The 15568-nt window shown below is 43.8% G+C and overlaps 1 protein-coding gene across 13 annotated transcripts in view; it reads right to left on the bottom strand.

Annotated features, from left to right (window-relative positions):
- LRRFIP1 (LRR binding FLII interacting protein 1) overlaps window positions 1-15568 on the bottom strand; it is a 121957-nt gene that overhangs the window by 68588 nt on the left and 37801 nt on the right. For 2 of the 13 annotated variants that reach the window (XM_054171922.1, XM_054171891.1), the window contains exon 1: window positions 3650-3731. The exons of 9 other annotated variants lie outside the window; for them this stretch is intronic. In XM_054171922.1, coding sequence (XP_054027897.1) covers window positions 3650-3700 — 51 coding nt within the window. In that variant the 5' untranslated portion in view covers window positions 3701-3731. Of the gene's footprint in view, window positions 1-3649; window positions 3732-15568 lie in introns of those variants that run through there. 2 more of the 13 variants (XM_054171972.1, XM_054171966.1) reach the window with 2 other exon arrangements.

Here is a 15568-nt window from a genome sequence, read left to right on the forward strand (position 1 = left end):
CCAGGAAAGTCCTTATCTGACAAAGTGAAACCAGCTCTGTTGCACAAGTACAATATCCTACCTTAGTTTCCTAACCCTGCACCTCTGAGATGACTCATAAGCCTTTGGAGGGTGTTCTCAAACATAGCAGAACTGTATTATTCTACAAATACTAAATGTTCAGCCCATGCCTTCCATAACACTATTTCTACCATGCTTTAATTGATACAGTTAATTAGACCAAATGAACATTTTTTATATTCTGCAGGTGATGTTAGTGGAAAAAAACAACATTGCTTGCTAGCTCAGAGGAAGTAAATCAGTCAATCAATCAGGACACGTCTAACATTTACTGTGTATGATTTTATCAGAGTCAAATCAAAAGTCTGGTAGCAACCTTAACATCCAACAAATTCTGCACAGTGTATGGGAGACAAACAGGAACTATTGCATACAGATTTTCCTGTGCAGAAGCATAGCTCAGCTACTGACAGGAGCAGCAACCCCAACAGGGAGCACAGATGTTCATAACAAAACCTCCTCTGTCACCTATGGACTATTAGACTGATACATAAGAGTGTCAGACTTATTACGGACCTCTTCCTCAAAAGCAGAAGCATGATTGAGTATTTCTGAGTTTGTCAAACCACACCTTTGAAAGTCTTGGACTCTTGTTTTCACATTAATAGTTCTGAGTTATAAATACCTTGATTTCTTGCACATCCTGCAAAAAGCAACTCTAACTTCACCTTTCTCTCTGTGTGCTGACTAAACCAAACAGGCCTTCAGCCAGCAAAAGCACTTGACAGCACCCAGACCCAAGCCACCTTTAAGGGCAGGAACAGACACACACTACAGCCTGCAAGAATCACTGCTGAACATCATGAAACCAGGAAATTCATACATATCTCTGAAATTCAGACTATAAAAGCCAAACCAAAAAAAGTCTCAGGGTTGCCAGCGTAAGTAACTATTCAACAGATTCAGTATATAAATAAAAAAATCCAATAGATTGAAGGAATTACTTAAAATCTTCTAAAATTCACTAGTGAGTCAGTGAACAATACAGGGCTCAATCAGAAGTGACACATTACTCACAAAACCAGAAGAATAAAAATATGAAGCCTAACTGCACTCATTACAAAGCTTTTGCAACTTCCCTTTTATGAAGTATTGCTCATCTGACAAGAAGAGCTGGCAGTTTTAGATGTACTGTGCATGTCATACCCCCAAAAAAACCTCAAGCAACCTAAGGGGCTTCTGTAAAGCCCAGTGGGCAAAACCAGAAGAAAGGTCTCTTCCAACCTGGTTAATTCTATTCTATTCTAAATGGCAACCTCCCTGCTGCAATGAACACAGAAATGCACACCTGATGAAAAATAATCATCTTAACTTACTTAACTCACTGAAATACTACTTCGATGCATCCCGCGTTTTCATCTTTTTATTGAGGTTGTCCAGAATGATTTATAAGCCACACAGCTCCAATACAAGCATCCTGCAGCAGTGCAAAATGCTTGTTGCTTTTGTTGGTCCATTTGCACAGTGCTCAACCACCCTGCTCAAGGATCACTTGAGTTTTACAATAAAAATCCAGACCTGTGCAGCAGGATCTTTACTCTGAGTTCAGGATGTTTCACTCAGATCAGGGAAAAATGAAGCAGGCTCTAACCTGGTTCAGTACTGAAGTACAACTGCCTCAGACACAAAAGCCAAATCAAGTATTTTATAGGATGGATGAGAAGCATCTTCTGCTCTCTGCAGCATGAGATGGGGTAGGAAAAAGTAGGGGTACAAAATCTGCAATGGCTGAGGAGTTACTGCCCACATCCCCTTTTTAAATACCACTTGGTAAGCTGAGGCAAGGTCTGGCTGCAACTACGGCCAGCATGCAGTAGTTACGGAAGCCAAGGCTTCCGTGTCTTGAGCACAGCACTGGGTAAGCTGCATGTTCATTATCATTTTGATGAGAGAATTATTTAGGTGACTTGGTTAGGTAGAGGTTAGTGACACACATCCTGAAGGTGAGCATTCTCTGGGCTTTTCCTTTATGAAATGTCTAAGAGTTCATTGTTCCAGTGGAAACCCCAAGAAACAGCCAACAAAGGCAGGAAATTGTGCTGCTTTTTTGAGCAGTGAAAAATGACTATGTTGACTTGCCACATAGCTACAGACGTAAGAGTTTCAGCTTACACAAAGCACCCCTTAATTCTCATGTACTCAAAATTATCTGCTTCTAAGACCAGTAATCAAAAGTTGGTACCATAACTTTGTGGAGGACTGAAGTGTTACTTTGCCAGCATCAAACCATACTCTGAAAGCTCTCTGATCCCCCTGTCAGAGAAACTTTAAAACACAGGCCTGCCTGCCTAAATTACACCTGCTCACTGCATGCAGCTACTATTATGTATGTCTGTAAGAACTATTCTCAGGCTGATTTAAACTTCTTGCCACAACATGCAAGACACAGCCAGCAAGTCACTTCCAGGGCAAGCGTAATTTTTCATGACTGATGCCACCCCATTCCAATATTCTGTATGTAAAGGCTTTTCCTCAAGTGTTACACAATTGTTCACTCTATAGTCTGATGAAGTGTATGGCCTCTATAAAAATAAAGAAATCTCATGAGGTTTGCGGTACTTACAAAGACCTGCAAGTCTATTTAGACAAACAACACCTGATCTGCAATATTCTTGCAGTATTTGCTGAGCAACACTGTTATCGGGTAAAACTAATGCTAAGGCATGGAAACATTTTTCCCCATCTCCACTTGATTAACAAGTGCCCTATACCAACGAGTTCCAGGAGCTGACCGTGAGTTATCATGGGCTCCTTAGCACTAAAACAAGAGCCTCTATAAATGACTTCTACGTTTAGAGGTCAAACCAGTATACTTACCTGACATTTTTTGCATCTGAGTTATAAACACACTTTGTACCACTTACTCATGTGAGCCTATGAATCATGCAGGGCTCGGTCAGCCCACATCCTGCCTAACTGCTCACCTTTCTCCTAAAGGCAAATTAGCGTTGAAAGGTGGCATGCCCATGAACCTCAGCCTACACACAAACATGAGGATTCCTTTCTAATCCTCATGTCCAGCCAGCATCACTGGTTGGACAGAAAGGCCCACCTGGGCTTGTCTAACAGCTCCTCTCCCGTTCATAGGGTGACAGCAGTGAACTGACAGGCAGATGACTAATCCACCCATTAACGTTTTACGGTGACAGTGGGGGGGGGGGCGCGTTTTGGAACTTTATTTAGAAAACATTGAACAGGTTCAGCTGGCACACCTGCTCCAGTACCAAAGTCAGCTGCAGGTGGCGTAGAGTTCAGTCTCCGATTTTTAAAGGAGAAAAATTTCATGTGCCTTGGCTATCTGAGGCTGCTGTCAGCAATTACCTCGCGAGTGCCCAGCAGGAGACTCCGTTCCAAGCCCTGCCGAAGCCCACAGACCCTGCACACCCTTCAGAGCTCCTGGATCACTAAGTTTCAGCACGGGCAGCGCGGGCACACCCCGAGGAGAACCTGCGGGAAGCAGCGCGGGCACATGGCGGAGCGCGGCGGTTTGACAGCCGTGCAAGGGCAAGCACTGAGCGCCGGGCCGAGAGCCCTGCTGCCGCTCTCCCAGCACCCCCCGAGGCGGCTGGGGCGGCTCCTGCTGCCTTACCTGCTGCTGGGCGGCCGGGCTCAGGCAGTCGCCGATCGCCGCCTCCTCCATGACTGCCGCCCCTCCTTCCCGCCGCCGGTCGTCTGCCCCCGCTGCCCCGCGCCGCCGGGCCCGCCGCGGCTCCGGGGCGGGGCGATCCCGGGGCGGCCCCGTTGCTCCCTCCGCCGAGAGGCTGGGCCCGGCCTCGGCGGGATTCGCTCAGCGCTCCCCTTCCGTTACCGGCACACTGCGCCCACCGTTTGGCGTTGTAGCTCCCAGGGCCCTTGCCTTCAGCTGCTGGTATCAGAGATTCACAGAACCACGGGCTGGAAGGCACCTCAAGGATCATGGGCACAGGAACATCTACCTAAGGAGGACAGGCTGTTGAGCCTGAAGCAGACTCGGGGGGATGTCAGTAATGCTGATCAGTATCTAAAGGGCAAGTGTCAGGAGGATAGAGCCAGACTCTTCTCAGTGGTGTCCTGTGACAGGACCAGGGGTAATGGACGCAGACTGGAACACAGGAGGTTCCACATAAACATAAGGAAAAAATTTTTCACTTTGAGGGTGGCAGACCACGGGCACAGGCTTCCCAGAGAAGTTGGGGCATCTCCAGAGGCATTTAAAGCCCACCAGGATGTATTCCTATGTGATTTACTCTAGGTGACCCTGCTCTAGCAGGGGCCTTGGACTAGATGATCTTCACAGGTCCCTTCCAACACTTACCATTCTGTGATCATCTGGTCCAACCTTTCTTAGGAAAAGTGTGGTCCAGACATGGCCCAGCTCCTGGACCCCAGCCCTGTCCCACTGTCCCTGTAAAGTCCAGACACTTCTTTCAAATAAAAAGTATTAGCAACATCTAACTTGTACCCTAGCCCTGGAAGATAAAAGTATTTCACCTGAGTTCTAAAACATATCCAGTTTTGGGGACTCCACCTTGCTAGAATTATTTCAATGTCTGATTGTTGTGCAAAATTGTCCTCATGCCCACTCAGAATCTCCCTGGTAGCAGCTTGTCCCCATCTTTTCCATGTGACTCCTTGTAAAAAGAAAGTCTCCGTCTTTGCAGCCATCCCTTAAACGCTGCAACATGGTGATAAGGCCTCCCTTAAGCCTTCTCAAAGCTTACAACCTCCTTTTTATGGTCAAGGAAAACGAAGGAAAAGAGACCAAGGAATACACCCTACTCAGCACACACCTGCTTTCCCTTTGGGAGGCTGCATGTCTGAGCTGCCTCTCCCAGCACACTGAAGTATAACATTCAGAAGCACTGGAACAGATGCTTATAAATATATATTCACACCAACCACTGTTTGCATTGCAGAAATAACCCACCTAACTGTTGTTAATTTTCTGTAATTATATCAATACAGTGGGTTGTATTGTGTAGAGATAAGCATAAAATGGGTGATCAGCACTGGGTATGCTGATGCTGGTTTTATTCTTTAAAAAACAGCACTACACTTCAAGCAGTAAAATAAAAAATTGGAGCAAGAGAAAAGGCTTAGGGGGTGATAGGGAGCATCTAATTGAGGTTTGAGAGTACTGTGAAAGGGCAATCAGGAACAGTGGCTGGACAAGAAAAAGGCATTCTGCATTTCAAATAGTCTCTTGTGATGAGTTGGATGAGCCTAAAACACACCTAGGGAAAAATCAGAAGGATTAGAGGGCACAAGTGTTTTTCAATGGCATAACATGGGACAATACACCAGGAGCAACTTGAGGGACAGTCGGTGCAGAAATGCTATCTCCAGGGAAATGAATACCATCTCTTGATTCCCCTTGATTTCATCCAAACCACCTCTTAGCTCCCTCTTATTTCACCTGACAGGCACACACCTACCCGTCACAGAGACAAGAGGGCAAGAAACGCACTAGGACAGGGAGAATTCCCAAGGCTAAGGCAGCTCATTTTGTCCATTGCAATTCTGCAAGCAGCAACAATAGAACACAGGGAAAAGTCATCTCTTCCTGGCACCGGATTTTCTCTGATCACAGAGAGAAGCAAAACAGGTTGCTTCTTAGCAACTAAATCCTGTGCTTGCTCTTCTTCCTGGTCAGCAGGCACAGGTTGAGGAGCCCTGGGAAGCCTCCACCCAACTGAGCTCAGTTTTTCCATGAGCTGACAAGCCCAAAATGGAGAATCTGTTTTTTTCATGATAGCAGAGCACACACTGCCATGCTGCTAACAATATTTCACGCAATTTGGGAGCACTGGTACTTCATCTGGATTCATTGACAGTCCCCAAAAAGGCCAGACACACTTCCTTTAAATAAAAGGCATTAGGGATGTCTGACTTGTGCCCTGGCCGGAATTCTGCTTAAGTGAGGGGAAGCTCTGCATTTGTAAAACAGATTGTGGGTTTGTATAAGTCGGAGAATCACAGAATGGTTTGGGTTGGAAAGGCTCATCCATTCCAATGCCCCTGCCATGGGCAGGAACAGCAGCCACTAGGACCAGGTTACTCTAAGCCCTGTCCAACCTGGCCTTGACCTGGGCAACCTGTTCCAGTGTCTCTGGGCAACCTGTTCCAGTGTCTCACCACTCCCACTAGAGGGGGGGAAAAAAAGCTTCATTATAGCTAATCTTAATCTTCCCTCTTTCAGTTTAAAACCCCTTGTCCTATCACTCCAAGCTCCCTTTCAGTGGTGAAGGCTGCACTAAATCTCAGAAGTTACCATCTTTCATTAAACCCCAGAACTACCTGGTGACCCTGCAAGTTTTTTCTTTAATTATAAAGGACCTAACTTAGCTTTACAACAATCTGAACTACCTTAAATCCATTTCAGTGTGTGTATGAAAAAAACAACTAACAGAGTGCCATGAAGTAGGAACACAATCACACATCCCAAAGGAACTGGCTTTATAATTAGAAAAAAAATTAAAATGAAATAAAAATCAGGTTTAAGCTACCCTGAAAGCTGATAATTGGAGATTCAACAACATACTATAGCCTCGTGTTCAACTTCTTTTTTGTACACCTGCAAGGTGGAAGACATGGCAGGTGCATCTGCACAGCAAAATAGGTGACGAGAAAGGGGCAAGGGAAGCCAGTCAACATAGCTTGCCTAGCAACTTCAGAAGTAGTCAACATTCAGTACAGAAAAAAAAAATCTTCAATTTAAATCTGTGTGTAACAGACATCCATTTCATGCCCTGGTATGTCTTATTCTGAAACCAGGAACCAGGCCAATGAAACATGATCAGGAAATGCTTTTCTATTCAGGTGTATAACAGACAGCCCTAAACCTGTTATTTAAGGCTGAGCGAGTTGCCAGTCCGCTACATTGCTTATGGAGGACAAGGGAAAAGAACAACAGAAATCTACAGTAACTGAAGGAGGACCCTGGCGTGCTCTGCCATGATGTGTTCTGTGCCAACTGTCTGCCTTCCCTAGAGACACACCTTAAGCCTACAGGCTGGCAACCTCTCCTCTCTGCCTGCAATGCTGAGCAAGTCTGGCTTTGGTGAATGGCCCAGAGTCCAAGAGAAGTTACGCCCTGCTCAGCATTTAATATTGGTACAGTAAACAGTATCAAGAATCACAGAGATTCAAAAATCATAACCAGCTATGAAGGCAGCACTTCTGGCCTATGGCAGCTTACCCCAAGGTAGCCAGGGGCTGAAGTGAATTCCTAATGAAAAATGTGTCTCACCTTGTATGTAAGAAGTTTCAAAGGAGAAGGGAAAGAAAGGAGCCATGTTAACCATATAAATCTGAAGCATCATAAAAACTCAGTATGAAGAAGTGTGCATATTTTCATCCTAGCTTAAAACAGACAGCTTGCTCTGGTGATCCTGGTAATGAGAATTTACCTCCCGTTACACTTACTGCCAGAACTGTACAGGGTTTGTACAATGTGTCACTTGGAAGATACACTGGAGATAGGAGTACTGCTTCTACAATGTATAAATTACTGGGGACCCTGTCACATGCACCACACCCCTCACTCCTTTTTGCTAATTACTTTTTTTAGTCAATGTAAAAGCCAAGACTTTATTCGGTTTCCTTAAGGAAGCACTTCATACATAGCTCAGCACAACTGTGCTGTGGACCTGGGTAGGAACTGGAGGTTCAGGAGGTCTTTTTCATAGTAGAGCGCTTCTTTTTTTTCAGTAATACAGAGATGGCAGCATTCAAAACACACTTCAACATGCCTGAATTGATTTCACATGAAGCAAGGCACATACTGTGTGGACTTCCAAGCAGGTCCTGACAAATTCTCCCAAGAACAGGAACCCTCTCTACACCCACACTTGCACGCTCTTCCTCATTCCTCCTGGTGCTAGACACTCCGCTGGATCTCTCAGACGCCGCTACATAAAGAGCAAGTGCATAGAGTTCTGTAACTACAGGAACTACAATCTAGGAAGCCAGTGATGCATTTGACTTGATTGCTTGCCAAAGCTCTTTAGTATCATTAAGCTGATAGCAGTTATCTCTCTCACAGTCCTTGCCCTTTGAACTGCTGCTATGTCATTTGGGGTAGCAGGGGGGTACTCAAAACACCTAGAGAATACTGTGTGAAAGCAGGTATTAGTCTACCATTTCTTTTTTTTTACCACCTCAAAAAATGCAGGGTCTATCTAGTCATAACTTCTCATACTCAGAAAGATAGCCAAAGAATCTGAACCTCTGCTAAATATCATTAATTCGGCACATGGTTCTTAGGTCTGCGCATTTCATGTTTGAAAGAGGACATTGCAAGAGTGACATGAATTCAAGGAAACATCCAGAAAGGAAGAATCTTAATGGTAGAAAAACACATTACAGGTAGTACAACGATAAACTGAGCATGAAAATAAAACAAGTCACAAGAGACAATTGAAAAGGGGGGCAGGGGAAAGCAGGTTAGCTGGGAGTTCATCTTAGGTGCCTGAAGCAGAAAAAAATTATGGTGCCTAGAAGAGCAGATCAGTTTCCAATGACAGACTCCTCATCTCTTTGGGAAAAACACCTCACCTTTGTAAACACGCAGACACAGACCACAGGCTTGCACACAACACACAGAATTCCTCCACAAATACAAGCCTAATCTTAAAAATCCGCTTCACAGAACCCTTTACCCATAACTACCAAGAAGCTGTGTCAAAAGAAAGAGGAAAAGATCCTATAGTCATCTTTGAGATATGTTACAATCACTGATAATACAAACAAATTCCAAGGAAGCCTGGCCTCCAACAGAAGTCACACCCAATTGATTGTTTTTGTCTTCAGGGTGTGCTGTGCCAGAGGTACTTTAAGAGGCATGGAAGCTGGGATTCAAGTAGGAATAAAGCAGTCAAAACCTTTACAGGCAGTTCTAAACACCAAAAAAAAAAAACCTGCAACAGAGAGCACAGTGGCTCCAGCTAGGCCCACCCCATTGTAAGCAACAGCACAGCCACTACCCACCACCTACACATGTAACTCAGCTTATTTCATTTATATATGTTTTAAAAAAAGAAAGGGAAAAAAAATAAAATCAAGAAAGTTCATTGTCCATTTCCTTTAGTCTCTTCAAATAGCATCTCTTTAGTGGACTTGGCAGTATCATGCTAATGGTTGGAGTCAATCTTAAAGGTCTTTTGCAACCTAAATGCTAATCCTAATGTGATTCTTAGAATTCCAGTAGTGTCCCTCCACATCACATTTACCACTGGCTGTTCTTCTAACCTCCAGGAAAGTCTATAAAAAGCTATGGAGTTACACCCATCTGAAGTCACAAAGAGAAAAAAAAACCTACGCCTGCATCTCACTTCATCATCCCTGTCTGCTGTGGGCATCCTGGCACCCTTGCAACTCAGCTGGCGAAGTTCACAAAACCTCCTTGTAAACTGTAACCAAGGCAATGAGCTGAAGTATACACAACTAAGTGCTTCTTAGGAAAACAATGTCCGGTTTTCATCGCCAAAATGTACTGCCAGTATCAACAGAGCTTTCTCTGTGCAGGCCAGAATGCCACACGGCAAGGAGGAAGGAAACTGCTGAACCAGACACAAGCGACTCTTGCTGCACTGAAGTCAGACATACTGAACCAAGCTGGTAGGGAAGCTGGAAGACTCTTGGGTAGCCTGTGCATGGTTATCCACGTTTATCATTCAGCTCAGGGAATCAATTCAGCTTTGAAACTCAAATTGTAAACATTTGGGTATCAAATACATTCATGCCTTGCTATGATCAGAAGGCTTTGGAAGCCTGAAATACAGATGTATGAAATGTTACGTGATTTTCTTGTTTTAGAGGAGGTGGATCTAGGAGTAGTTCCCCTATACCAATGCATTCCTAAGATAGCCTTAAACTTCTATTTTCCTTTGTTTAATAATGAAAATTACAAAAAATAATCTGTTTATAAATATGCAAAGGGTGAATCCCAAGAGGATGGAGCCAGGCCCAATGACCGGACAAGGGGCAATGGGTGGAAGTTGAGGCACAGGAAGTTTCACGTAAATATGAGGAACATTTTCTTCAGTGTGAGGGTGACAGAGCACTGGAACAGGCTGCCCAGGGAGGTTGTGGATTCTCCCTTTCTGGAGATATTAAAAACTTGCATGGATGTGTTCCTGTGTTATCTGGTGTAGGTGATCCTGCTCTGGCAGGGGGTTGGAGTAGATGATCTTTCGAGGTCCCTTCCAGCCCCTGAAATTCTGTGATTCTGTGACTCTGTATAATGCCAGGTTGGAAGGGACCTCAAGGATCATCTAGTCCAACCTTTCAGGGGAAAAAATTAGTTTAAATAAGATGGCCCAGCACCCCATCAAACTGAGCCTTGAAACTGTCTAATGTAGGGGAATCCACCACCTCCCTTGGCAGGTTATTCCAATGTCTAATAGTTTGAAAGGTGGAAAAAAAAATTGTGGCATCCAGTCTGAATCTCCCCCAACTTGTACCCATTACCCCTTGTCTTTACCATGTGACTTCTTGTAAAAAGGGAGTCTCCCTCCTTGTGATTGCTTCCCTTTATGTACTTGTACATGGTTACGAGGTCTCCCCTAAGCCTTCTCTTCTAAAGGCTGAACAAATGTCATGTGAAGGAAGGCTGCAAGTCTTCCAGTCCTCTGAACATACACAAATTAATCCAGTAGGATACTTCCGGAAAAGCATTTCTCTGCTAGTGTATCCACATTCAGCTTTGCCATCTCCTAGACTCTACCTCATACCTAACCAGTTTTAGAAAGAGTTGAAAGCTGCATTAACCATTTCTACCATGACTGCAAATTTCATAAATTGGAAAACCAAAATCAAATTTCAAAGAGTACCATGCCAAAAGGCAGAGCTTCTACACTTCAGTCCTACCACCAATTTGGGACGTTAGGTGGGGAAACAGAAATAGCAACTGAAAACGCTGTTACTCAGGAAGGGTCTCTTTCCCTCTGATGCCTGATAGCAATAAAGAAGCCATCAACAAGTTCATCGGTGATTTGTGCCTGGTGTGCCATGGCTACTTCATCAAGCTTTACTGCTCAACATGTGAAAAGAGGCAACTGACATCCCATTCACTGTGAATGTCAAAAATTCAGACTTGCAGCTAAACAGTTATGGTTTCAACAAAAATATCTGACTATACAGTGTGGCACTGCTTAGGCCACACCCTGAGTACACTGTGTCCAGTTCTGGGCCCCTCAATTTAAGAAGGGCATTGAGACACTTGAACATGTCCAGAGAAGGGCAATGAGGCTGGTGAGAAGCCTTGAGCACAAGCCCCCTGAAGAGAGGCTGAGGGAGCTGGGATTGTTTGGCCTGGAGAAGAGGAGGCTCAGGGGAGACCTTATTGCTCCCTACAACTACCTGAAGGGTGGTTGTAGCCAGGAGGGGATTGGTCTCTTCTCCCAGGCAACCAGCACCAGAACAAGAGGACACAGTCTCAAATTGTGCCAGGGGAAGTTTAGGCTTGAGGTGAGGAGAAAGTTCTTCACTGAGAGAGTTGTTAGGCATTGGAATGGGCTGCCCAGGGAGGTGGTGGAGTCACCATCCCTGGAGGTGTTCAAAAAGGGACTGGACGTGGCACTTGGTGCCATGGTTTAGTAGTCATGAGGTGTTGGGTGACAGGTTGGACTTGATGATCTGATCTTTGAGGTCTTTTCCAACCTTATTGATTCTATGATTCTAACTCACTACAGAGTATACAGTAGATTGGCAGCTTAAGTGCACAATGATCACATTTTTAACTTGAGATCCTTTGCAAACACTGGAGAATCTCATTATCAAACATCTTAGGACAAAATCAGCAGTTCACTTTGAGAACTGTCCAATTTTCCCATATGAAGGGTATAATAAGGACAACCATAGAGGAAAATTGACCAAAAGCACTGTTACAGTCTTGCCCATGGTGACCTCAACTGCAACCTAAGCCTATTTTCCCTTAAGTGGTCTTATTTGCACAATGCAGTCCTACAAGATTGAGTTCTAGGGGGAGAATAAACAGTAATTTTTTTCCATGGGAAGCTTTTCTTGCAATGGCATTCCAAAATCAATTTCTCAATTTGTTTTTAAAGTTTCTCAGAATGCCAATGCTTTGTTTTTCTCTTTTTAATAATTCCCAAGTGCTAGGAACATGGAGCATAAACAGGCTCTTTTCTGACGTGCTGATGGTGCTGTTGCTAGTTATCTCTGTTCAAAGGGTCAGCATTCTTGGTCTTCTTGCTTAACATTTTGAGCCAAAGAAAGGGAGGAGGAAGAAGGGAAGAGACCCACAACTAATGAGGAATTTGCAAATGAACATTGTTCACTTCAGAGAAAGATTTGCTTATGTGTTTGCCAGGAAACCCATCTTGGAGATATAATTTAAGCATGTGACCAGAGGCTGGAAAGTCTTGTTGACACAGAACTTTTCCCCCCCTCCATAAAGAAGGAGACTGTTTACCCTGTAGGACATTGCAGTGAACAGTGTGTACAGCTCTACAGTGTAAGAGACAGTTAGGGAGTTGCATCCTACTTCATAAATTATATTGCCATGCAGTCAGAAGGGGCTGTTGCTAAAACCAGTCTAAACTGTAAGTGTACTCCCTAAGGAAGCTTGCATGGATCACCAAAGTAACTCCTGCCACAGGGAATTGATCTGAAAACACCTGTTAAAAGTGAGGTAGATGATGTCATCATTTCTATAGATCAGAGCATCATTTTTGAGGCATTTATTGCCTCATTAAAGGTTTTTGGGTTTTGTTGTGGTGTTTTTATTTGTTTAGGGTTTTTTTTTTAATTGGTGGTGGGGTTTGGGGTATTTTATTTGTTTTGTTGGGGTTTTTTGGGGGGAGGGTTGTGTTTGTGGGGGTTTTGGTTGGTTGGGGTTTTTTGTTGGCTTTTTTTTCATGGTTTATTGGCAGGGGGTAACAGTGGTGGTGTTTGCTTTGGGGTTTTTTGTTGGTTGGTTTTGTGTGTGTGGTTTGTTAGTTTGTTTGCTTTTCCCCCTTCCTTAAAGGCTTAAAATTGATGTTGCTGTAAATTTACTAGTTACTCAGGAAGGGTCTCTTTCCCTCTGATACCAATAAAGAAGCCATCAACAGTTTCAGCAGTGATTTGTGCCTGGTGTGGTTCCTGTTGCAGCATTGGGTTCCCCTTGTATACTAAGCCACTGGCTGTAGACTGGTTAGCTGCAATCTGGATTCTACTTTTAAGATTCACTAGAATTGTAGAAGGAGGGAAAGGAACAAGGCTAGAAGCACAACCATCAATTCAAACAAACTCTCTCTGTGAAAAAAACACACAAAAAAAGTTCTAAGAGGCTGCAGAGGCAAGATTCAGCAGCAAATTACAGAATTCTACGAAACCTCAGTTCTGTAGCATCCTGTAAACCCAGAGATTTTCATAAGCACTGTGGCTCCAGTGTCTGTAGAACAGGAAGATCAGTGCCTCTATACCACATACTACTTTCACTGCTGTTTAGCAATGAATCTCTTTCCTGTTTTTGTGCTCTGAAAAAGCAAAACAGGGATAAAAGAATGAGCCCAGCATAGGATGTTGGCTGGCAGCTCTACAGAAGTGTGTTACAGCTTTAAACCTCACCCAATTTTCTATAGGTAGTGTTTTCGGCAGAGGACCAAGGTGGTATCAACTAACCGCATTGACGTCACTTCTTCAATTGGTGTTTTCTCTCAAAATAGCTCCAGCAAGTAAGTGGTTGCTCCCAGTAGAGAAGAATTTGGATACCACTCTACAGCTGTTACCTCAAAGAGCAAATCCACATGCCTTATGCACCCTGCGTTAACACTGCACTCGTGTACTTTAGGTCAAGACTATTACTCATGTAAAGTAGTTTCGAGGGAGTCCACATTGACCTCGGGAACAGCTGGATCACTCATTCAAGTAAATGAATCAGAAGTGTTAAGGCTACAGTGATATCTAAAAGGGGGGGGGGGGGGGGGGGGGTGAGCAAAACATACTGACATTATTAGCAAAGCAAATGTAAAATTCTATCTCAAGAGAAGCACACAAAGCTTCCCACTGTTGTCTCCTGAAATATTTATTTGCATTAAGCCACATCCAGTGGTTTCTTCCACTTGCTTACCCAAGCAAAGGAGACCACATTGAGTCTCTTAGCTCTCCATTAGATCAGCAGCATTTTGTAGCAACTATTCTCATTTAAAATGTAGGTAAAACTGAGCCTCAAAACACACAAGTGGGATGGTTGTATTCCAGAGTACCTTATCAATACTGTATTTCTGCTTGATTGTAGAACAGACTTTGCAGTTAAAGTCACTGTGGACTTTAGAAGGCTCAAAGCAACCTGGATGAAAAAGGGTGAACTGGGGCTACCTAAGGGAATAAGAGCTTGTAAAACCCTATCCCTCAGTAAGTCTGTAGTATGCACACCTCAAAAGGTTTTCATAGAATCATAGGATCTTGAAGGTATTTTCCAACCAATGATCATTGAGTCTAACCATGAACCCCAATCTTCCAAGCCCACTGCTAAGACATATGCCTAAGCACCAGTACATGGCTTTTAAACACATCCAGAGACCGGGACTCAACCACCTTCCTGGGCAGCCTGTTCCAACGCCCCCAAACCCTTTGGTTAAAACTTTTTTTCCTAATGTGCAGCCTAAACCTCCCCTGGTGCAGCCTGAGGCCATTCCTTCTGTTCTGTCACTAGTTACTTGGCAGAAGAGACCAACATCCACCTCAGAACAACCTCCCTTCAGGTAGTTGAGTGGTATGGTCTCCCATCAGCCTCCTTTTCTTCAGACTAAACAGCCCCGGGTCCCTCAGCTTTAAATCTGTCTTTGTTACAAAATGCATATGTTTGGCATTCTGACATATTCTTTTACCTTTGGAGAAAGAAACAAAACAAGACAAGCACAGAATACTTAAGCACTAGGGTTATCCAAGTACTGCAAATTACTAGCATACAGAACTGGATCATTTTGGGGTAAACCAAATATAAAGTGAAAGATGAAAAATAAGTCACCTCCTTCATGACCCTGTACTCTCACTAGTTTGATAACTTTGTGTGATACCACAAGTAAATAATAATAATAAATTATATATCATATATGTTTGACTGTCATTTCAACAAGGGAGCAAAGCCACAACCAGCGTTTCCCACCAGGACCAGTCCACAGACATCCAGCACACAGGGAGGTCAGCAGAAAGGCTCTCAGTAAGCAAGTACGCATGCAAAATTAATTCAGGCATTGCTACATATTCCTGAAGAGCAAAACACATTTGTCCTGATCATGCTCACAGAGAGAAATAAGCACAATAACCAAATTTGGAGCTTGAAATAAACAGCAATATTTCATCTGGCTTCTTTATAGCTTAAACACAAGTCAGGGAGGGCTCTGGGGCTGAGCAAATGCCAACATCTTTTTGAACATGGACATAAACAGAGGTTTTGTTCTTCACGGGTAAAAATATTTAAATATTTGAATTCAGGGACTGCTACAAGCAGTGCAATCTATGGGGACTGCATTCTGGTCTCCGTTGAACTGCAAATTTCATCTGAATAAAAAGCAGGCGG

The sequence above is a fragment of the Dryobates pubescens genome, chromosome 2 (genome assembly GCF_014839835.1).
Source record: "Dryobates pubescens isolate bDryPub1 chromosome 2, bDryPub1.pri, whole genome shotgun sequence".
NCBI classification, from domain to species: Eukaryota; Metazoa; Chordata; class Aves; order Piciformes; family Picidae; genus Dryobates; species Dryobates pubescens.